The 21,157-nt window shown below is 53.0% G+C and overlaps 11 protein-coding genes across 11 annotated transcripts; 6 read left to right on the top strand and 5 right to left on the bottom strand.

The window, feature by feature from the left end:
* Positions 1 to 317: 317 nt before the first annotated feature.
* On the top strand, positions 318 to 1,944 carry CTAM01_06956 (uncharacterized protein; the record flags this gene model as incomplete). The annotated part of the gene is made up of 3 exons (XM_060522981.1): positions 318 to 423; positions 482 to 692; positions 744 to 1,944. 3 exons carry the CDS (start codon positions 318 to 320, stop codon positions 1,942 to 1,944), a joined length of 1,518 nt encoding a protein of 505 aa, XP_060382483.1.
* A 1,963-nt stretch (positions 1,945 to 3,907) lies between these two features.
* Positions 3,908 to 4,189, bottom strand: CTAM01_06955 (uncharacterized protein; the record flags this gene model as incomplete). The annotated part of the gene is made up of 1 exon (XM_060522980.1): positions 3,908 to 4,189. The coding sequence occupies one exon, from the start codon at positions 4,187 to 4,189 to the stop codon at positions 3,908 to 3,910; it is 282 nt and encodes a 93-aa protein (XP_060382482.1).
* Positions 4,190 to 5,868: 1,679 nt separating this feature from the next.
* On the bottom strand, positions 5,869 to 7,221 carry CTAM01_06954 (short chain dehydrogenase; the record flags this gene model as incomplete). The annotated part of the gene is made up of 5 exons (XM_060522979.1): positions 5,869 to 6,049; positions 6,109 to 6,225; positions 6,288 to 6,596; positions 6,662 to 6,731; positions 6,795 to 7,221. 5 exons carry the CDS (start codon positions 7,219 to 7,221, stop codon positions 5,869 to 5,871), a joined length of 1,104 nt encoding a protein of 367 aa, XP_060382481.1.
* A 284-nt stretch (positions 7,222 to 7,505) lies between these two features.
* Positions 7,506 to 7,862, bottom strand: CTAM01_06953 (uncharacterized protein; the record flags this gene model as incomplete). Its single annotated transcript, XM_060522978.1, has 1 exon — positions 7,506 to 7,862. The coding sequence occupies one exon, from the start codon at positions 7,860 to 7,862 to the stop codon at positions 7,506 to 7,508; it is 357 nt and encodes a 118-aa protein (XP_060382480.1).
* A 1,283-nt stretch (positions 7,863 to 9,145) lies between these two features.
* On the bottom strand, positions 9,146 to 11,074 carry CTAM01_06952 (uncharacterized protein; the record flags this gene model as incomplete). Its single annotated transcript, XM_060522977.1, has 3 exons — positions 9,146 to 9,389; positions 9,542 to 10,749; positions 10,877 to 11,074. 3 exons carry the CDS (start codon positions 11,072 to 11,074, stop codon positions 9,146 to 9,148), a joined length of 1,650 nt encoding a protein of 549 aa, XP_060382479.1.
* A 287-nt stretch (positions 11,075 to 11,361) lies between these two features.
* Positions 11,362 to 12,205, top strand: CTAM01_06951 (uncharacterized protein; the record flags this gene model as incomplete). Its single annotated transcript, XM_060522976.1, has 2 exons — positions 11,362 to 11,795; positions 11,851 to 12,205. 2 exons carry the CDS (start codon positions 11,362 to 11,364, stop codon positions 12,203 to 12,205), a joined length of 789 nt encoding a protein of 262 aa, XP_060382478.1.
* Positions 12,206 to 12,519: 314 nt separating this feature from the next.
* Positions 12,520 to 13,943, bottom strand: CTAM01_06950 (acyl-CoA dehydrogenase; the record flags this gene model as incomplete). Its single annotated transcript, XM_060522975.1, has 2 exons — positions 12,520 to 12,613; positions 12,664 to 13,943. Coding segments are annotated over 2 exons (1,374 nt in total), but the record flags the coding sequence as incomplete, so codon positions are not given.
* Positions 13,944 to 14,178: 235 nt separating this feature from the next.
* On the top strand, positions 14,179 to 16,005 carry CTAM01_06949 (carboxyl transferase; the record flags this gene model as incomplete). The annotated part of the gene is made up of 3 exons (XM_060522974.1): positions 14,179 to 14,729; positions 14,789 to 15,830; positions 15,883 to 16,005. The coding sequence occupies 3 exons, from the start codon at positions 14,179 to 14,181 to the stop codon at positions 16,003 to 16,005; spliced, it is 1,716 nt and encodes a 571-aa protein (XP_060382476.1).
* A 1,212-nt stretch (positions 16,006 to 17,217) lies between these two features.
* On the top strand, positions 17,218 to 17,637 carry CTAM01_06948 (uncharacterized protein; the record flags this gene model as incomplete). Its single annotated transcript, XM_060522973.1, has 1 exon — positions 17,218 to 17,637. One exon carries the CDS (start codon positions 17,218 to 17,220, stop codon positions 17,635 to 17,637), a length of 420 nt encoding a protein of 139 aa, XP_060382475.1.
* A 255-nt stretch (positions 17,638 to 17,892) lies between these two features.
* On the top strand, positions 17,893 to 18,489 carry CTAM01_06947 (NUDIX domain-containing protein; the record flags this gene model as incomplete). The annotated part of the gene is made up of 1 exon (XM_060522972.1): positions 17,893 to 18,489. One exon carries the CDS (start codon positions 17,893 to 17,895, stop codon positions 18,487 to 18,489), a length of 597 nt encoding a protein of 198 aa, XP_060382474.1.
* A 1,404-nt stretch (positions 18,490 to 19,893) lies between these two features.
* CTAM01_06946 (dienelactone hydrolase) lies at positions 19,894 to 21,009 on the top strand (the record flags this gene model as incomplete). Its single annotated transcript, XM_060522971.1, has 3 exons — positions 19,894 to 20,233; positions 20,301 to 20,617; positions 20,680 to 21,009. 3 exons carry the CDS (start codon positions 19,894 to 19,896, stop codon positions 21,007 to 21,009), a joined length of 987 nt encoding a protein of 328 aa, XP_060382473.1.
* Between the last annotated feature and the right edge of the window lie 148 nt (positions 21,010 to 21,157).

The raw sequence follows: 21,157 nt of genomic DNA, 5'->3' as shown, positions 1-21,157 counted from the left end.
ACCGCAAACCAAATAGCCAACCCAAGTTGCAGATTGCCTCTCACTTGCAGCTCTCTGCATTTTGTTTGCGTTCCTACAAATCGGCCATTGAGCAAACCACATCCCGACCACGTCCGACTGAATCGTAGAGCAACGACCATGACCACCTCTTGTCGCTCCAGGTAAACTCACATCGCACTCAGCAAGATTGCCCTACACGGCGGGGCTATCTTTGCCAATCAGCGCTACTTCCGCGTACCCTCTACTTCTGTCATTCTAGTTTCCAGCCGTCTTTGCCGTTGACCGTCTGGTCTCGGTAAAGAACACATTCGCTTCAAATGGATTTGCCAAAGGGACTCGTCAAAGACGACAGGCGGATATACGAAGATGTTGCAGCGCTCACGCAGCCTCTACCGCCGGATTTCATCATAAGAATGTGGCGTCGTAAGTCAACAGCCGCTCGGAGTGTGCTTTCACATGAAAATCTAACGTCACGTCATAGTCTACACCACAACAAATCTCAAACTTGTTGATCCAACCGCACGCCGCTTGGAAAATCTGTGGTGGCATGTCATGGGCAGCGATAGAAGCAAATTGAAAGCTGCGACCGTGGCCAAGATATGGGAACACATCTCCTATGGTCCAACCTTTGTGCCTCTCAAAGGCTCGCCGAACCGCTGGGAGGGACCTTCGGTATTTAAATGCCTCGCTCGGTACGAATTGGCACTTTGCTAACGTTATGTCCAGACGCCTCGTTTTAATAGCCAGCATGAGTCTGATCCGGTTCTCAGCGCTCAGCAAATGAACCAAGACATTAAGATGATCTCTGAACAGTCGGCTCTGAAGGAGTTGTCCGCCTCATCATCTCGACCCCCGCCACCACACCCGATTCTCAAGAAGCATAGGGGTGACTCGAAATCTGGTCCTCGGCCGACAGCCCGATTTGTGTCGCCTCACGAGTCTGCTGATGAAGACTACCAAACTAGTGATGAGACGTCGTCGGAAAGCACAGGCGCCAGTGGCCTAGAAATGCGCACTTCATCAACAGTCTCCCCAGCAAAATCGAGCAAGAAGAAGCCCTCAACACCAACGAAACGATTTGTTGCATCAGCGTCGGGTAAGAGAAGACCGGTTCTGCCAAGGAGAATGAGCTCGCAGTCGTCAACAAACTCCGACATTGGGATCAAGGAGCCCGGTTCTGCCAACGGAGGCAAACACGTGGGAACTTATAACGTGATGCATCCTCATGCCGAAGAAAGTGCTATCCTGAGCGTATCCGGGTCAGAGGGATTCGAAATGCCGCCACCTAGCGCCAAAGCCCTGGGGAAACGACCAGTCGAAAGATCTATTTCGGAATCTCCGAGATCGGTGGGTAATTCCCGACCTACTGAAGAACGGCGGAAACCGGTGCTTGTACAAACAGCAAACCGCGCACCAGCACCAGAGCCCTTGAGCAAATCCGCAACCGACCGGTCGAGTCGCGAAGCTGGCACGGTCAAAGCCGGTGGTCCCAGGACGCCTACGTATATACCAGCCGCATCACCCGCGCTCTCATCACCAAGAATCGGGTCATTCTCTTCAGCACGTTCCGGCTTTTCGGCGCCGCGTATGGAGCGGGCACCGTCGAATTCCGAGTCCTATCGACCGAGGGAGGCTAGCTTTGGTCGTGGTTCTGCGCAGGGGCTCATATCGAGCGCTACCGCGAGTACGTCGAACATTGCAGCCATGGGGCAGGTGACGATATCTGGTGAGCCGGATCGACGCGCTCTGGAAACCTTGGAAGGCTTTCAGGACGAATCTGGACCCAGGGGCAACCCACGCCGAATTTCCTCCTCATCGCACTTCGCGCCGACAATGCCAAGCTCTACTCCCGATGTGCCACTAGCAAGAACAAGAAGCCAGCTGACGCTACTGCTGGAGCGCGAGAAAGAGCGCACTGGGGATAGGCCAAGACACAGGTCGTGATCCCGACAGCCAAAAGAAAAAAAAGTCTACTTTCATGACTCACATACAATCTTATGTACTAATTTGCGAGGTATCAACTGCATTAAAAGGGGCTTCTGGAGTTCATGGAACACAAAACGGGTGCAGTCATTCGGAAGTGGATGTCTTGCTTTCGACTGAGGTTGCCGCTACTGGTAGTTGCGTCTGCCGCTGGCAATACCGACCTCATTGCCTTTTTTTCCTTTATTCTTTTCATCAGCTCGACGAGGCCGGCCTTTAGGAAGAAGGTTTGGCGCATTTGCATCGCACGAGGCGTTTTCATTACCGGCGGTCACGGGGCCCCTTTCGCAGGGAAAACGCCTGACATGCATTACAGGAGGGGACTGCCACCAAAAAGGGTTCATTGTATGCGTTCATAGCGGTTCAACGGGCAGCGGCGGGATCATTTGAAGTTCGAAAAGAGGAAAGACGAACGGCTTGCTCTTGGTGCGCCATCATTTTGTCAGCGACCCACCGAGCTCTTACTAGCGAGCCATTCTGAATGAGAAGATATTTGTTACCCAACCACCTAACTGACCAGATCATCCATTAAGAAACAGAGATAGGTAGGCGAGTGAAGGCAATGTGGCCATCAAAAAGACGAGTGCGTATTGCCCGGGCTGAAACATAACAGGGGATGACGAGCTTAGGTCCAAGGAGGATCTAAACTGCTTTCTCTCCGGACTTGCTCACTCGGCTTACTCTGACTCCACAGCATCGGTCGTAATTCTAGCTAAGGCTATTGTACAGTCCCCCGATGGGAATCTGACTCGATGATCAGGCTCTAGGAAGTCTCTTGACTGTGAGCTCTCTACCAAAAGGTAGTAGTGAATTGCCTAGTTGTGAGGGGTAGGCCATAGAGGATCCGTTAAAAAGGAGGGGAGGTGGCCAAAGACGAGGAAAAAGCAAAATCGCAACTGATCACGAGGTCAATTGTCTGGGACAAGGGAGGGGGGGTCCGACTTGCAAGCGTGAGATGGCGTCGATATCGCAACCTGGAAAGCCATTACGCAATCCGAAATAAGGGGTCTCTTGCTTGTGTACGATGAGAGAGGGCCCCCTCCAAGGCTCCAATCACCCTATCAAGGGAAGAGTGAGAGTGATCTGCAGGCTTTTTTGATGGTAAGCGACTTCTTCTCAAAGATTACCCCGTGGCAAGACTGGGGTTGTCTGTGAAGATCACTCAGTCCGTCGGATATCACTGGAGAGAGTTGAAGGTAACAAGTATCCGTACACCTAGGCCCCCCCTCCGCCTCCCCACTTCCCTCCCCCCACGCCTTGGCCACGCGGACCTGCCGTGTCGAGCGCGAGGGGCAACGACAGGTCGGAATGGGTGGTGGGTGTGGAAGGAGGAGCAGAAGCTGTCGAAGCTACCCTGGAGCTTCTCTGTTGACAGGGGGTAGCTGTGCGGGGTAGGTATACACAACCTTAGAGGGAGAGGAGGGAGCTCAGAGGTTTGGGGGCAACGCGGTTGTGGGTTGTATTAGCCGTTGGAAGCCGCTCGCTTACTAAGGTAAGGTAAGTTGTGTGTACTCTTCCCATCGTCCCCCCACGTCTGTAATTACCTTACTACCCGGGAATCCTGTCACGCAAGTTTGGACACAAAAGGAGTTGACAGGGCTTACGCAGTGATGTCGCGTTGGATCCCTATTAATAATGTACTGCCTAGCCCCCCCCCCCGGGCCTCCTCTTTGTATTGGCAGATTTTGCTTGAGAGAAAACTTGAGACCTGCCCGGCAAGCACCATAACGACAATGAACCAGAGTGTCGACTGGTTTCCCCCACACTAGCGGGATGGGCGGCATACACGACCATATCTTACACTACCGGTACTGTGACGACCTCTCACCCAGGTGAGATGGCAGATGGGTTTTGACAAGGGAGGGGGGGGCAAGAAGGACGTGGCGAGCATAAGGTGAACAAAAGAGCCATACCTATAGTATGCTTATCGCTCTTCGAGGTCCTCGCCATGGCTTTCTTCCTCCTCCTCCTCCGCAACATGCGCGCTCCCCGGCACGTCTCCCACGTGCGCTGACAACGGCGCCGGGTTCGAAAAAGCATCAGGGGAGGCTACGGGATCCTTGTCTACCCTGAGTCCCCTGGAGGCCTGTATATTCCCCATGCTGTGGTCCAGAGCTTGGGTTCCATCGCGCGGTTCGTTCAGTTGAATAGGTATCCGTACTGTGAAAAAGTGTTGAGAGCTTCCTCGGTGTGATTCAGTCAGCATTGGCACGGTACTCTTTGGGTTAATGAACGAGGCGCCGTGTCGACCGGAAGGATGGTTCAATAATCAAGAATCTCGTCACAAACGTTGATACTACTCTCTACCCATGCCACATACAGCCCTTGCTAGATTACTTGCTTTCCTTCCCATGTCTTTCTCATGCTGCTGAGTCCTGTCCCTGTTATCCCCCCCGTCTGCCGAGCCGGCGGGATAGTTCCTATAGTCTTCCTGCCTCTTATCACATCCGGCTCCTTGTATACTCCATGAGACCGTATCACGTTTCCATATATGGATAGGTAGGTTAGGTGAGACTCAATCCTCAACGGGTCCGAAAAGAGTCTCCGTATTTTAAGCCGCTTGTCACATGTCCGCTAGACATTGACCACCAGTTCCCAACATCTGGTTTCCGTCGTTTAGCTCCCACACCTACAAAAGACTTCAAACCTCCCACCAACACGAGAGCCGCGAACACGACAACAGCAGCAAACAAGTCTCTCGCCGGGGGTTAGACAAGACACATGCTGGTCTGCCTACCTACCTGCCTGCCTGCCTGCCAGCCTGCCTGCCTGCCTACCTACCTGCATATAAGTACGGGGCGTACATACAGCCAGAAACCTCCGCCTTTTCGCCTATCTACCTTACCACACGCACCTCCCTCCCTCGCACCGCCCAACCAAACAATCTTACTGCAGGTCGCTCAAAACCCCCAAGACAACAAAGTTCTGGACTCTTGACCCCCCGACCTTACCGTTCCCCGGTTCCCACCAACACGCCGGTGCCGTCCGTCGCACAGCATATGCTGGTTACATGACAGGCAGTGCACGAAACGCCAAATAAGACCGGTCCAGCGACCGCTCTCCTCGTCTACCTACCCATGTGCAATACCTACCCTCCCCCCCCCCCCCCGCAAACGCACGGCACGGCGTTGGACCCTCGATCGTGCAGATGTTCCAGTCATTTTTCGGTGTGTGGGTGCATGTGTGTGCTTATATTGTGCGTGTGGTAGCAACGGCGGAAAGTAAGGTAGGAGGGGCAGTACTGACCAGTGCCGGCCGCCATGTAGTCTTCCTTCCGGCTGTCATGCATTCGTCATGTCTACCGATACCTATAGTCTCTCATAAGGAATCATATAAGCTAACGTACTCTAATTTCTTATGGTCATCTCACTGAGAATCAGAGCGTCGGGAGTACCGAACCCCAGGCCGGCCCTCGAGACGAGGCTTCAGACAAGGCTCAAGACGAGGGTAAGAAACAGAAGGCTAGAAGTGTTAGATACGGGACGGCTCAGGATAGGGGAGACCCGGCGATATGAGAGATCGGATAACTGTCGGTGGCCAGTCCGGTGACCCTATGCTGCGGGCCCCGTAACACTGCATGTCGAAGTGGTGGAATACCTCGATCGGTACCGACGAATGAGCCTCATCGAATACGCTGACCGGTGTAAAGCTACCTAGCTTAGCCGCCTTTCACATGCCACCCCCATAGAGACTTAGTTAGCCTCTTCGGAATCTTATCACGGATTGTTTAATCATTATCAATTTTACTATCTGTCGACGTATCAACAAATCAACCTTCTATGTTCTCACAGCAAAAACGCCAATCACTCTAGTGGAATTGCAAACTTTTGACGTCTTTCATCCTCTCCTTCTTCAATCCAATTCAAATTAAGGACTCGTGGCGGCTCATGTGACGGTGTAACCGCCATCAACGCGGAGGTCCGCACCCGTGACGTAGAGAGAGGCATCAGACAGCAAGAAAGTGACGGGTCCCATGAGGTCCTTCGGCTGACCCATCTTGCCCTGGGGAATCAGAGAAGTCCACTTCTGCTTGAGGTCTGGGTTGTCGTCGAGAATCTTCTCAGTTCTGCACATGTGCGTTAGTACTGGCTGCCCGGACACAAAGAATTTGGGCGGTAGACTTACAGAGCTGTGAGCATGTAGCCGGGAGAGATACAGTTGACACGAATGCCTGCACCAGCCCACTCGACAGCCAAGGAGGCAGCCAAGTGACGGACACCAGCCTTTGCGGCGTTGTAAGGTCTGTTTGAACATGTGTCAGCGAATTCAATGCCTCGAAAGAAACAAGACTCGATGAAACCTACGCTTGAGGCTGGGGGACGTTGACAATAGAGCCAGACATGCTGCCGATGAAGACCATACTTCCAGGAGACTTGCGCTCCATGAGATGCTTGGCCACGCCGATAGCGAAGAGGTATGTGCCGTCGACATTGACGCCCCAAAGCTTGCGCATACGCTCAATGGGGTAGTTGATGGCATCAAAGTTCTCGGTGAAGCCGGCCGACGTGACGAGGTTGTCAATCTTGCCGTGAGCAGCGAGGATCTCGGCAATACAGGCGTCGACAGAGGCGGGGTCTGAAACGTCTGCGTGGTGCGCAGTTACCTTGGGAACTCTGGTATATGTTGTTAGGCGTCCGTCACTTCTTTTCAGGGTCAATTGGATCGTCAGAGTACATACCTCTTGGCCTCTGGGTTTTCTCTCTTGAATGCCTCAAGGAGGTTCTTGGCTTGGAGCTCAGCCTCCTCCTCTATCCCGGTGTCAGTACATGGAGAATCATGAAGCTTGTCGGCAATCGGGATCTACAACTCACTGTTCAAGTCGACAATGGCAAGGTCGCTGCCGGAGTAGACCATGCCTTGGCCCATAACCAAGCCAAGGCCGCGCGCACCGCCAGTGACGACGCCGGTGTGGCCATCGAGAGAGAAGGAAGCAAGCGTGGGCTTGCCAATGCCACCACCGTGACCGCGGACCGGCTGACTGCTAGGCAGCTGGTCGTCCTCGGGGTACTCGACTGTAACATCGGGATCGGTTCTTGAGTACTGGCCCGGGTGAGGCTTCTCTCTGACGTTGGGGCTGCCGCTGATGGATCTAGACTGTTGCTGCTGCTTGGGGCTAGTGGCTGCAATGCTAGCTTGAGCTGCAGAGGCGGAAGACTGAGAGGATTTGCCGCGGACCTGGGTGTGTCTCGCGATGGGACGAATGGTCCGCGCCAGTCGGGCGCTAAGAGGACGGAACATTTTGAGTGTCTGCGGGTGTGAAAGTGTTACACGCGGTGTTGAAGTGTATGTACGTGAATGTTGCCGTCTGAAATAATACGACGGTCAGAGTCGATTCGAGGTGCCCTTCGGAAGGAATAAAAGTGTGAAAGCGAAACAATGATGGCGTTTGTTTCGGTTTTGGAGAACCGTTGACTTTTGCAATTGACTTCAGCCGGATGATGTCACGGAATTAGTTTTTGTTGAGCGGCGACCTGGATCGAGCAGATGAAGCTAGCTGTCTCTGGCAGATGCGGAGTTGACGATCAAACCTGGCAGAGGGTTGGCGGAATTCGAGGCGCCCAAGTTTGGGCAAAAGCAACGATGAGAGGAGCTATGGTGGGGTAGATGACGTGGGACGAGCGGGAGGGTAGTGATTGACTCCTGATCGTCTGGTTGTAAGTCTGGATCGGGAAGTACGTCTCGTAATTCGGGGTCGGTTGGACTTGGTTTGTTGTATGTGAGAAGTTGGTAGATGGGAAGGGAGGGGAGGAAGAAAGTCGCGGGGAGGAGGACACTACCTTAAGGTAAGTATGGCAGAGGGGAGGAGCTTGGAACCTTGAAGAAGGCGCGGGAGGGAAGGAAGGGAGCTCCCGTTTATTATGAGTTTTGGAGCTTTCCATTGGGAAGGAAGGAACGACGGGACGGTAGGGAAGGAGGTTTAGGTAAGACATTCGTGGACACTGGCAAGTAAGGAAGGATCGTGGCGTGAGTTGATCTAGTGGTCAATTGGTTTACTTGGCAAGGGCAAACAAGGATTGGTGGTGTTGGTGGTGGTGGAAGGAATCATGGAACTTGGTAGCAGCCAAAAAGAGAAAAGGGAAAAAGTTCACGATACTTTGGGCGTATGGACGCGTCTCGCAGCTTCCCGGCCCAAAACCACGTCTCAACCGGCCAGGTCCCAAGTCGCAGGTTCCAGGCGCCGCATGTCGCAGGTCGTAGCACGTCCGCCGCTCTCGCACTGCCTCGCGGGGAGTTGCCCCGGAACTAGGGCTGGACTCAAGGAGCCCGAGCGGACACCCATGGGCCAAAATAAGGATCGCTCCATGCCACCCACCGTGCCCACCGCCCACACTAGAACCACAACCCCGGGGCGGGGGTGGGCCATTGCCCCCAAATGGCCCTCTTCTAGGTGGACTGGCTCCTCCATCCCGGCATGCCCGGCTGCCGGCTACCAGGCCAGACGGGTAAGTCCCTGATTTTGTTTGCCTCTGAACTACCACCGACACTGGACGTTGCAGCGCATTCGATGATGGGTAGTATGGTACCGTGTAAGCTTAAGGCTAGACTTATATACTATGCAGTCTCAATGATACATATGGACAATAACAGTGTAGATGCTGTGAGTGAATGGCCTTATGCATGAATATGCGATGTGTATGAAATCTTTATGAAAAGTACCCGACTAGAATGCCAACCACGAGCAGAACATGAGATGAGAGAAACAAGACGGAAACCCCTTAAACCCATGTCAAGGTTTCCATGTCTCCTGCTCATCATTCCGAGCTCCCCGTGTTCCTCGTGTCCCGAAAGGGAGCCTGTGGAGTCAGGGAAAGAAACAACGAGAAATCTTGACAGAGCTTGTGACCCAACCTGGCCAAGAAATGTGAGGAGCTCCAACTTTTTTCCTCCTCTCAAGGAACTTCCGGAGGTTTTGGGGGTCCTTGGGGGCAAAACATTAGGCATCTCTCGAACGCCATTCTCCACATTTTACTCCAATTTTTCCTGCACGAGATGAGATTCTAGAATGCCATGAGATTAGGACTGGCCAAGGGTCTGGCCATCGTTGTTCATCCTCACAGACACACACTCAGTCTCACACACCTCAGACCTCAGACGCAGACCAGACAGAGAAATCCTAACCTCCGGTTCGGAGACCGCCTCGATCATGCAGCCTGTCACACCGTCACATTATCACGTTGATTGGGATGGCCATGCTGCTGGCTTGGCCCGTCATCTTGTTTACCCACTTTGTTTCTTTTAATTCTCTGCTGAACACGAGGTCCTCTGCATCGAGGCTGACTGACTGACCGATAGTCCGGACATCACTGCTCGCCATGCTACCCCCGTCGGGCCACCGGCTCCTAACCCCAGTCTCTAGACTACTACTTGTCAACACTGGATCGCCGAACTCGGCTCTCCGCTTGCACCTGCCGTGTAAGTTATTGAATACTTCTCTGCACGATATGCGGAGTAGAATCGTCAATACATAAGGGTATTCTCTATGGGGGATAAAACCTGGTCGAGGCATCATCAATAATAGCATCGGCCGTGCTCATCCCCTTCAAAAGCACGAACAAACCATTCCCAATCGTCGTCAGTCACCACGCCTCGAGCCAACGGAGCTAGGTACAGCAGTAAGCGTTGCGAGTCCTCCTCGTCGCTGCAACGTGCTCCATGTTGCATGAGGAATAGAGCAAATCTGGCTGTCTTTGCAAAAAGCAAGCCTCTGAGGTAAAGGTCCAACAACGTGAAATTGTCAGACTCTTCGTGCCGCCGAAACGTGACCCTAGCATTGATGTCCTCGTCCGTCAATAGCAGACGCTTGCAAATGTCTTGTGCCACAGCAAGGTTGGAGTTTGGGTCTGAAAGTCTGAGAACCTTCTCTGAGATCCTCAAGACCAGCGAACTCTTTTTGGGGTCTGCCACCTTACTGCCAGCTTCGATAAGCATAGACAGCACTTCGAAGCTGCCCCTGCACAAGGCAGTGTCAATGACCTCATTCTCGTAGTTAAATTCGTAGGAGAAATCGTAGGGTCTTTCCAAAATGTCTACCACAATGGGATGTAGTGTCGTCTTAGCCTTAGACTCATATGAAGACACTTTATTGACGTCGGGAAGGAAACAGGCATCAAACAGCTCAGCGCTAATGCTGGGATGTCGAGCAGCATATCCAACAGCACTGGGAAAGATGTCAACATCGTAGAGAACTTTGCTATCAGAACGCAGAAGTCGATAGATGACCAAGCCCGGAACGTCCAAGTTGTCTGGTTTCGGCGGATTGTCATGTTTCGATCTTCTCCACGGTGCCCGCCTGAACATTTTCTCCATTTCGGTGACGTTGATCTTGATGTTATCCAATACTATCTCAGCGAGCTGTCTGCTCTTGGTGCCTTTGGACACGCAGGCTTCCATGCAAATCAGGTAGATGCCCAGCATAACTTTTCGATATGGATCATCTATCTGAGCGCAGGTAGGCTTGATCAGGAATCTAGCCAGCCGTACATTGGCGTTGGCGAAAGCATTGATAACTGGAATGTCAAATGTATACATAAACTCGTCCCAACATGTCTCGCGTATTTGCCTTATGACGTGAGCATCATAGCAAACGAGCAGCTCGGCAACATCGCCATGGTTATATCGTGTAGGATATGAGAGAGGTGTATCGCCGTCCTCCTCCTCTCCGTTGGCGTAAGATGCGGCGTCTGGATACTTTTCTAGCAGCGTCCGAACTATTTGAAGGAAGCCCAACCCTGAGCAGATGTGAAGAATGTCGGTTGATGGAAGTACCTATTTTATCCTGTCACTTTCTCTTATGTGTTGGCTAGCATTCTTCTTGTGCTCGTACCACCAAACAGTACGAAATAGCGATTCCTTATGAAAGAAGATGCTGTCGACTGCCAAGAACTGGAGAGACTCCGATGATGGCCTGGATGGCGAGGATGAGGGCCGATGCGAGCAGGATCGAGTCGAGGCAAAACGCGGAAGGGATCTCAGCCCCTTTGCGGCGGAATTTGCTGGGAAATCTATGAGAAGTTGGGGAGAAAGAACAGTGAAGGTAAAGGTGAAGGATCCCATGACCGGAACACGGGGGTCCCACAGGCAGACGGTCCATCTGCTCTAGGGCTTTCTTATGTGGGATTACCAAAGACCGGTAAGGCATCTATGATGCAAGATGTAATCAGGTGATTCAATGGACCTCTCCTTGAACCAAAGAAACAGTACTGCCCCTTTGTCGCAGTCCAAGATCGATATATTTGCCTGCCTGATTTCTGGGAGCTGGCAATTAAAAGGGGATGACACCGCTGCCCTCTAGAATCTAGAGGCTTCACTTCTGTATCTCCTCATCACTATCACAAATCACTATCAGTTGATCCGAATACACTGCAAGATAGCCCAAACATGGCTGAAGTCCTCGCAACCTCAAGTGCCGTCGTCGCCTTGACAGCCACAACTTTGCAGAGCATCAGGGGAGCGAGAGAGAAGATTGACAAAATCACGCGAGCCCCTGAGCTCATCGCCAACATCAAAAAGGAGTTGCAACTTATCCAGAATCTGATGGAGCGCCTCGAGATCTCGGTCAAGTCAAATGACACCGAAGTACTGTCCGTTGCCGCAGACACCAACGTGCAATCCGCCCTCACGGCCTGCGGCGCCTCATGTTGTGCCTTGGACAACGAGGTGGACAAGCTTCTCAAGCGCTCGAAAGACGGACGCGTTCACTTGATGGACAGAGTGAACATCGGACTATTTGGCAAAGACAAGCTCCAGATTTTCGTGGACGAGCTCAGAGTTTGCAAGCAAACTGTTGACTTGGCTTTAGCCGGCGCCAACTTGTGAGTAATTTATCACGATCATTCAGTTTTGATAGCATATCTGATTTCCTCGCAGTTTGGCATCTATTGAGCAGACCAAGTACCTTCAAGCTATCGTGGAACGAATTGAGGTCAACAGTGGAGATGTACACTCCGAAACCAAGCTCCAGAAGTTGAGGGACTTGATCAAGGGGTACGAGGAGCTTCAAGCATCCCTGTTTGTCCAGGTCAATGAGAGACGAAGCAAGTTGGTGGTGGGCAAAGTCAAGGTCTTGGAGTCGCAGGCCGTCATCGGAATCCACGGCGCGGACGGGACTGGCGGGGAGCTGAATGTCCAGCTTGGCAACGTTGAAGGCCAAGGATCCAACATGCTGTTGGGATACTCCAAAGGCATTGACCTGAACGCTGCCTTTTTCAAGAAAGACAACTAGTTCGTAAGTCCATGATTCACAGAGTGATGTCACTGCGATGTGACAGACGAACACCCAAAAGACAGGAATGGAGATGTAGATTTGGATGTAGAGGAAGAAGCCAGATGGAGACAATTTTTTGCAACACAAATACCTCCAGACTGTGAACTTGTTACTTCCCAATTCTCTGTGGTGGCAACCTAATAGAAGAAATTTACCATTGGAATTCTACATGCTTTTGCGGTGACATCAAAGGTCCCGTCTTGATTCTTTGCTCCTGAGATCCCAAAGTGGCTCGCTCGTTGTTCTTTATATCCATGCTACTTGTATGTTAATCACGCCAGGTGGGCATATTCCTTGTTGAATGCCCTTCCAATGACCATTCTCCGGATTTCCGAAGTTCCGGCACCAATCTCATACAATTTCGCACTGATGACAGTTAGAACAGAAGAGCCGGACGTACTTTGGGCTTGACTTACTCTCTCAACAGCCTCGAAGCTGGCATTTCCTCGACATAGCCCATGCCGCCAAGAAGCTGGATACTGTCCAGAGTGCACTCTGTCGCCCTCTCGGCAGCATACAAGATGGCGCCGGCGCAGTCCTGTGTCTTGATGATCCCCTCCTCGTCAACAGCCTTGGCCGTGGCGTATGTGTATGCACGGGAGGCCTGGAGCTTCGTGTACATGTCTGCCAGCTTGCCCTGGATGAACTGGTTCTGAGCGATAGGGATGCCGAACTGCTTCCGCTGGTGGGTAAAGGGCAGAGCGACGTCCAGCGCGGCCTGCATGATGCCCAGAGGTCCGGCGCTAAGAACGAGACGCTCCAGGTCCAAACCCTCCATCAGAACTCTCACACCACCGTTGATCTTGCCGAGAATGTTCTCCTTGGGCACGAAGACGGAGTCAAAGTTGAGCTCGCCGGTGTTGCTTCCGCGCATACCCATCTTGTCGAGCTTCCTCGCGCAGCTGAAGCCCTTGGTCTTGGTCTCGACGAGGAACGCCGTGACGCCCTTGGATCCCTTCTCGGGCTCCGTCTTTGCGTAAACGACGATGACGTCGGCGTCGGGACCGTTGGTAATCCACATCTTGGAGCCGTTCAGAACGTAGCCACCATCGACGGCCGTCGCTGTCGTCCTCATGCTCACGACATCGCTGCCGGCGCCAGACTCAGACATTGCGAGCGCGCCGACGCTCGTGCCGGCAATCAGACCGGGAAGGTACTTCTGCTTCTGCTCCGGAGAACCGTTGAGCTGGAGCTGGTTGACGCATAGTTGGGAGTGGGCGGCATAGCTGAGACCAATTGAGCCAGAAGCACGCGAGATCTCTTCCATGACGACGCAATGCGCCTGGTAGCCCATGGCCAGACCACCAACGTCTTCATCGGCAGTCATGCCCAGGAAACCCGCCTCGCCCAGCTTTTGCCACATCTCATTGGGGAAGGCATTGCTCTTGTCCGTGTTCGCGGCAACTTCCTCTGTGATCTCGCGCCTTGTGAACTCCTGTACGCGCTCGCGCAGCTCGGTAAGATCGGCTTGTGACGGTGCTTCAAACCCCTTGGGATGCTTAGAGGAGTGGTGACGGATCTGGAGGGCGGGGGCAGCGACGGGTCGCAATTGACGCGCTGGCCGCGCCAACGATCTGAATGCTCTAACACTTGACATGGCTGTAGGTTGTGCAACGAAATCGAGAATAGAATAAGTTGAAAAGAGAGGAAATGAAGAACAACAACTTCTCCTACGATTGATGATCCAAGTTACCTTAGCTTGATGCCGAGCTGGAGGTCCAACCGGGACAAGAAGGTGCTCGGCTACGGGCGGCTTTCAGCGGGCCGAGGTGAGCGATTGGACGTCACTGGAATGGTATACCGTCAGCAAGCGAGCGGCCCTCGAACCTCTCCTTCCCGTCTTCAAGGGCTTCGTCGGCACATGTAGTGCTCCTCCTTCATACTCTCAAACTGCTGCACCCTTTGGATCTTCCTTTGTAAACGTCCACAATATGTCTTTCTCACGGTCATCGAGAGATGTGCTGCTTCTGTCGCGTCAATTGACCCGGCCGGGGTTTAGGGCACCCCGCCTCCCGCGATCCGCCCGTACCGTTGCGACCTTCACGCCGCCGCACCAGGCGAGCGCCATCTCCCGAATCCAGACCAATGTCGATCCAACATCCGAAGAGTATAAGGAGAATGAGAAGCACATGGGGGAGGTGATGAAGAAGATGCAGGACTTGACACGCAAGGTGCACTTGGGTGGCTCAGCAAAGGCGAGGGAAAAGCACCTGGCGAGGAAGAAGATGCTGCCGCGCGACCGAGTCACTGCATTGATCGACCCTGGCACGACCTTCTTGGAGTTGTCGCCGCTGGCCGCCCATGAGCTTTACCCCGAGGCTGATGTACCCGCGGGAGGCATCATAACGGGTGTTGGTGTTGTCGAGGGCGTTACGTGTGTGATCGTGGCCAACGACAGCACAGTAAAGGGCGGAACGTACTACCCAATTACCGTCAAGAAGCATCTGAGAGCACAAGCCGTTGCTCAGGAGAACAAGCTGCCGTAGGAACCCCATGATTTACACGCCGCGGCCAATTTTACTAATACTGACAATGACACAGTTGTATCTACATGGTCGATAGCGGCGGCGCCAACCTCCCACACCAGGCGGACGTGTTTCCGGATCGCGACCACTTTGGGCGCATCTTCTACAACCAAGCAAGGATGAGCTCCATGGGGATTCCCCAGATTTCGGTCGTAATGGGCCCGTGCACTGCGGGCGGTGCCTATGTGCCGGCAATGAGCGATGAGAGCATCATCGTTGAGAACCAGGGCCACATTTTCCTCGCTGGTCCGCCGCTAGTCAAGGCTGCCACTGGCGAGGTGATTAGTGCGGAGGAGCTGGGCGGCGGCAAGATGCACTCCTCTGTCTCAGGAGTAACAGACTACTTGGCAGTCGACGATGCCCATGCTATTACACTTGCGAGGCGGAGCATCAGCAACCTGAACTGGCCTACAAAATCACCTTCAACAGCAGCACCCGTGAAGGATTATGCTGAGCCTCTATACTCGCCGGACGAGCTTCTGGGTATCGCCAGTACCAACCTCCGGAAGCCCTTGCCCATCAAGGAGGTTATTGCTCGCATTGTCGACGGCTCCGAATTCTCCGAGTTCAAGCGCGACTTCGGTTCAACCTTGGTCACTGGATTTGCTCATATTCATGGCTACAAGGTTGGTATTGTAGCCAACGATGGAATCTTATTTGCCGAATCTTCTGTGAAGGGCGCACACTTCATTGAGCTGTGTGCTCAACGAGGAATTCCGCTAGTCTTCCTCCAGAACATCTCCGGCTTCATGGTCGGCTCCGCCGCCGAGCGTGGTGGCATCGCCAAGCATGGCGCAAAGCTTGTCACTGCTGTAGCATGCGCCGATGTTCCCAAGTTTACCGTCGTTGTCGGAGGTAGCTATGGTGCCGGAAACTACGGCATGTGCGGGCGAGCTTACAGCCCCCGTTTCCTGTGGATGTGGCCGAACTCACGCATTGGTGTCATGGGCGGTGAGCAGCTGGCTGCTGTTATGGAGACTGTTGGCAAGGCCGATCCCGAGTTAAAGGAGAGGATAGAACGGGAAAGCGACGCAACGTACTCGTCAGCCAGATTATGGGTCAGTCATTACCACTTACACGTCATACACTTTTTGCTAACCATGCTCATAGGACGACGGCATTATTCCTCCCCAGCATACCCGTAAATATTTGGGTCTAGGCCTTAGAGCAGCCATGTCAGGCCGGAATGAAGTCAAGGCTGGTGATACCAAGTTTGGCGTGTTCCGAATGTAAAGAAGGTAGATTTTGGTCATTTAGAAAAGGGAGCGCAAAACAAGCCATTTACTATCATTTCTTTGTGAAAATCGACAGCCCTCTATGAAGTGTGCCCTAAGTTTGGCGATATGCTCGGTAGAAGTTGGTAAGTATTCTTCATCATTCATCCGCCTTATAGCAAGAACGTATGTTGACCGATGACCGATTGCCGATAAAAAAGACCACAAACGAGCCATCAAGCCCATCTCACTTGCAATAGCTTACGTTTTATTAAGTGCCTAAGCTGGTTGACGAGGTTCTAGGTTCATCCGGGTGCCTTGCATGCATTCCCGCCGTTGCACTCAACGGCGTAGTGGAGAACTTTATTCGGGGCCCTGGAAGGAAGATGGCAGTTTGGCAGACGGTGAAATTTCCCACTCATATTCGCAGAACTCGCATCTTTCACGAAAGGAAACTCCCCGACCGGAGCAGACTGCCAAACAGAGACAGATTTGGCAGCATACGGAGAAGGTTTCTGCAACAGATCGGGAAAGAGCCAATCGCACGGAGCTCTCTCCGGAGACCCACCGGCCAAACCCTTGCCGAACGCCGGCGGTGAAAGCCCCGGACGTGTTGCACAGCCAGCCTTTGGTTCTTCCCCTTTTCGTTGCCTCTTCAACACATCACTCACATATCCCCATGTCTACGCATTTCATGACACCTCTCCACAAGTCTTGCAGATCAATCGTCAGCAAAAACGAACGTGGCCACAGCTACAACCGTCCACGTGCTCATATTCGTGTGACGTTTATAACGGGTCTTGAGTGTTCTACACGAGACGTGCTGATCAATTTCTTTCAGAAACTTTTTACATCGCGTGTTCTACTGGCTTCGAGAAGCAGGAAAGTACCTGACATCACCGGATGGGGTCTGGCCGAGGTTGAAGTATGGAATAGATGGTGTTATGGTGACACGCGACTAAACCTGCCCAGCCAAAAAAAGAGTCTCCGGCCACGGCAGCAAGGAGCCGATCTCATTCGCTTGTTGTTTTCAAGCCGAATATCTCACCACCCGGCCAGAGATGACTGATCATATTTCCTTCCGTTTCTTCTCACCCACGTGGTGTGCATCATGCCTCTCTTATTCCCAAACAAGGCACCCTTCACTTTTACCTTCTCTCCCAGGGCCGACCGCGATTTGTGGGCAACCCATGCGGTACACTCACACCCCAGTCTCACCGATCGCCAACCCATGCTTCACCGGTATGCGCTCACCGGGCTAGGCCCTGCAGTTCGTTCTTTTCAATCTTTTTTTCAGTCTTCTTTAGGGCTACTAGTACGGATATGGGACCCGGATAGTGGAGTGAGTGTCTTGATGCCGGCTGCGGCGGGCGCAGCAGGATTGCCTTTCTGGCACCCTTTTGAAGGCGGTCTCCTTTCTTTCTTGTTTGTCAATGTCTCTGTCTTAAGCCTTGGCTCGGGGATGGCGATGTGCTACTGCATGAAACAGAACCGGTCAGTGAAAAATGATGTTGGATGGTCCCCGGAGGCTTGGAAGAGACGTCGACACCGAGGGGCTGGATGGAGACAGACCGACAGCTCAAGTGAGCCTTCTTGCCAGCAGGCTCTCGTGGTACGGTTCACCGCCATAAGATCAAGGGCGGGTATATGAAGAGGGAAGCCCTAGTCGGTGAATTGGCTCGATTTGGTTTCTTTCGACCCAGACTAAAGGCAGTTGCCGAGGAGAGTTCTTTGTTCTGAAAACAAGCCATCCCAAAACCAGACAGCTTCATCTCTTTTCAGGCCGAGGGTACATACCACCAGCTACCTTCATTCATCATTCTCACACTATCAATTTGTCTCTTACTTCAGCTCATATCATATCAACCCCTCTCATAGCCTATTCATCCCTCCAAGTTGGAACAAAATGGCACCCTCCGCTCTACCGGAAGAGCCCCAGATGTACGCATCAAGCATTTCAGAAATGGCACGCGGCCGCAAGTTCTACCCTTCAAACAAGTTCATCATCAGCTGCGGCACCGTCACAATCGACATGCGGGCACGACGCGTGCTGCTGATCTATAACAAGAGACACGCTATCTACCAGATGCCCAAGGGGCGGAAAGATATCGGCGAAGACCTTCTTGCAGCAGCGCTGCGCGAAACGCGCGAGGAGACGGGCGTTACGGTGAAGCCCGTCACCTTGAGACTCAGCACGAGAGCCACGCCTGCGGGTGGACCCTCCGGTGCCCCGGAGGTGTCTGAGGAGATCACTGACACGGAACCGATCGCTGTGTGTCACTACCCTGACCCGGCTACTGGCGCTATGAAAATGGTGTTTTACTTTGTTGCGGAGGGGAATTGTGATCTTGGACCCGAGGGCTGGACGGGGGAGGACAGAGTCAAGTTTGACGTGAGCTGGGTCGATGTTGATGAAGCTGCGGACAAGTTGGCTTTCAAGGAGGATGGCATGGTCGTCACCAAGGCTCTGGAGGATTTGAGAAAATCGGGGTATGATATCTGATTTTAGGGGGCGCTTTGTGTTTCTATTGGATCAGGCAAAGTTGGGCGTTGGCCATTGGAAAACGGGAGGCAGGATTCGCGTGGGGTAATTTGACTTGAACACGACGCGCAGGCATACGGTGTTGGCATTGTCGGAATCTTCTACTTTCTCTGGGTTTGGGAAAAAGTCAAGAAGACAATGGAATTAGGCTAGATTGTTCACAAGAATCAGTTTTTGATTGAAGTCTGTTTGTTCCGGCCATTTTGATGAATCTCAGCAAATTAGCCTGAAGAGCTCATGAGAGCTACCAGCCCAATATCTGGAGGTTCACTTCGAGGGCTTCCCGACCCGTTGTCTGCGAAGAAGAAGGAGTCTAAGTGGAAGAAAAGAGAAAACATGAGGAAACGGCATCACGACCGCGGACCAACTCCCGAACGCAGCAGGAGTCTGACAGCTTGGCGGTGACAGGGGCTTCCCATCCATCTCGGATGCATTATCCAAGTCTCCCCGGCGACATACTTACCCCTAACTTGCGATCGATTCATGGGAAGAAATTTCAATCTGACAAACCAGAACGCTGGGTCTTGCAGGGCGGGGTGGGCGGCGATGGATGCAGGGCTGCGGCGGTCCAGCCCACCGCTGCCCGCGGCCGCTTCCCTGTCGTCAAGACATCTGATGGAATAGAGATGTGCAGTTGAGAATCGTTGAGAGTTATTTGGTTCAATTGCATTTCAGCCCGTTTCATGATTGGTTTACTGTCACTTCACCGCGTGTATGTCTCGTCGTGCCGTCCCTTGGCGTCTCTCGGTTTCATGAGTACGATTCATTCACCGTAATGGAATCGAGGAAAGACAGAAAGAATAGAGACAACATGGTTGACCGAGAAGGTTTAGATGACTAGCTGCATGAAGCTTTACCTTAGCGAGTCTTTCTTGACTAGCAGGCGCAATTCGTGTCTCGGGTCGACCGTGACTGCCGAAGCCGGCCGGTCGAACTCGGGACCGGCGCCGGCATTCTTCGACTAGTGGGGCCGATCATACCCACCCTTGGCGGGGTCGACCCTTTTGCCGAATTGATTTTCATTGAAGCAAGTGGTGACATCACCCCCACGAAACCCCCCTCCCACTTGGAAGTCCCAAGCTCCTGATGGGGCCCTCATTGCTACCCCTCCATGGAGACAATCGAGGACCGCGGCTGTCCCCCTCTCTTGCCAATCGCGAACAATGAAATTGTCCAAACAGAAGGGGCGCAGAAAGCTTCCGTTAGCTTCGTCTGTACTGCAAACGTCAGCGAAACGGACCAGCTCTTAACCCCGCCAAAACGCAGCTTAATCCGTCATTGACTCTCCACTTCGAGGAGCCCGCACCCGCACCCGCAACGTACATATTATTACCTCCACTTGACGTTTGAAGCATAATAAATCCAATGTCTTCCCACACTGCCAAAGCCGCGCGCTCCGCTTCCCAAGCTTTATCTAGATCGTCGTCCCGGATTCCCAAACAACCTCACTCCCCCACCCCTGCGATAGCTTCCCGACCAACAACCACAACAACACCAAAGAGCTTTGCGACTTGCTACAGCTCAACCACCACATCGACACCCCTTACACAGCAATTTCACAAGTCGTTCTCGACACAAGCCGCCAAGATGTCGACTATGCCTGCTCAGCACGGCCACAGCGAGGGATGCTGCAACATCCCTCCTGTCGTCTCCAAGGGCTACGATGCCAAGGGCAGCTATGAAGAGATTGGATCAAAGAGGACCTGTGAGTCAGCTGCCAGGTCTACCTACCTAGCCAATGCGTTACAGTGCTAAATGAATTACCACTACAGACGTCACCGGTCCCGCCGATGCAAAGAAGGCCATCGTCGTCACTTTCGATATCTTTGGATTCTTCCCCCAGACGCTCCAGGGAGCCGATATTCTGGCCACCAGCGGCGCCGAGAAGTACCGCGTATTCATCCCGGACTGGTTCGCTGGCGAGCCCTGCCCCATCGAGTGGTTCCCTCCCGACACCGAGGAGAAGCAGAAGAACCTCGGCGGTTTCTTCCAGAAGTTCCCGCCTCCCAAGATTGCCGAGCAGACCCCGGACTACGTCAAGGCCATCCAGTCAAAGTACTCATCCATTGAGTCTTTTGCTACCATTGGCGTAAGTGTCTCTCCAGCCTACCTCAGTACAGAGTAATTGGGTAGACGCTAACAAAATCGCAGTACTGCTGGGGCGGGAAGGTCGTTTCACTCGTGACCTCGGGTGACAAGAACCCCTTCAAGGTCGCCGCCGAGGTCCATCCCGCCATGGTCGAGCCCGAGGATGCTAAGGGCATCAAGATTCCGCTCATTATGCTCGCTTCCAAGGACGAGCCCGAGGAGGATGTCAAGAAGTTCGAGGCCAACCTCAACGTGACTAAGCACGTTGAGACTTTCAAGGACCAGATTCACGGATGGATGGCCGCTCGCTCTGACTTGGAGGATTCCAGAGTCAAGGAGGAGTACACTCGTGGATATAAAACAGTCCTTGAGTTCTTTGGAAAGAACTTCTAAGGTTGCGTGTAGATCATAATAATCACGAAGGAATTATGAATCACGTCGAGGGCACAAATTGAGATGGTTTCATGGAGACCTCGTTGTGCATGCGCTTCATGATGAACCATTCGCCATTCTGTCAGAGAAACCAGGACCACAAGCCTCT

The sequence above is a fragment of the Colletotrichum tamarilloi genome (genome assembly GCF_030869305.1).
Source record: "Colletotrichum tamarilloi strain Tom-12 chromosome Unknown Scaffold_20.1, whole genome shotgun sequence".
Lineage (NCBI taxonomy): Eukaryota > Fungi > Ascomycota > Sordariomycetes > Glomerellales > Glomerellaceae > Colletotrichum > Colletotrichum tamarilloi.
This window is presented reverse-complemented; position numbering and strand designations above follow the sequence as displayed.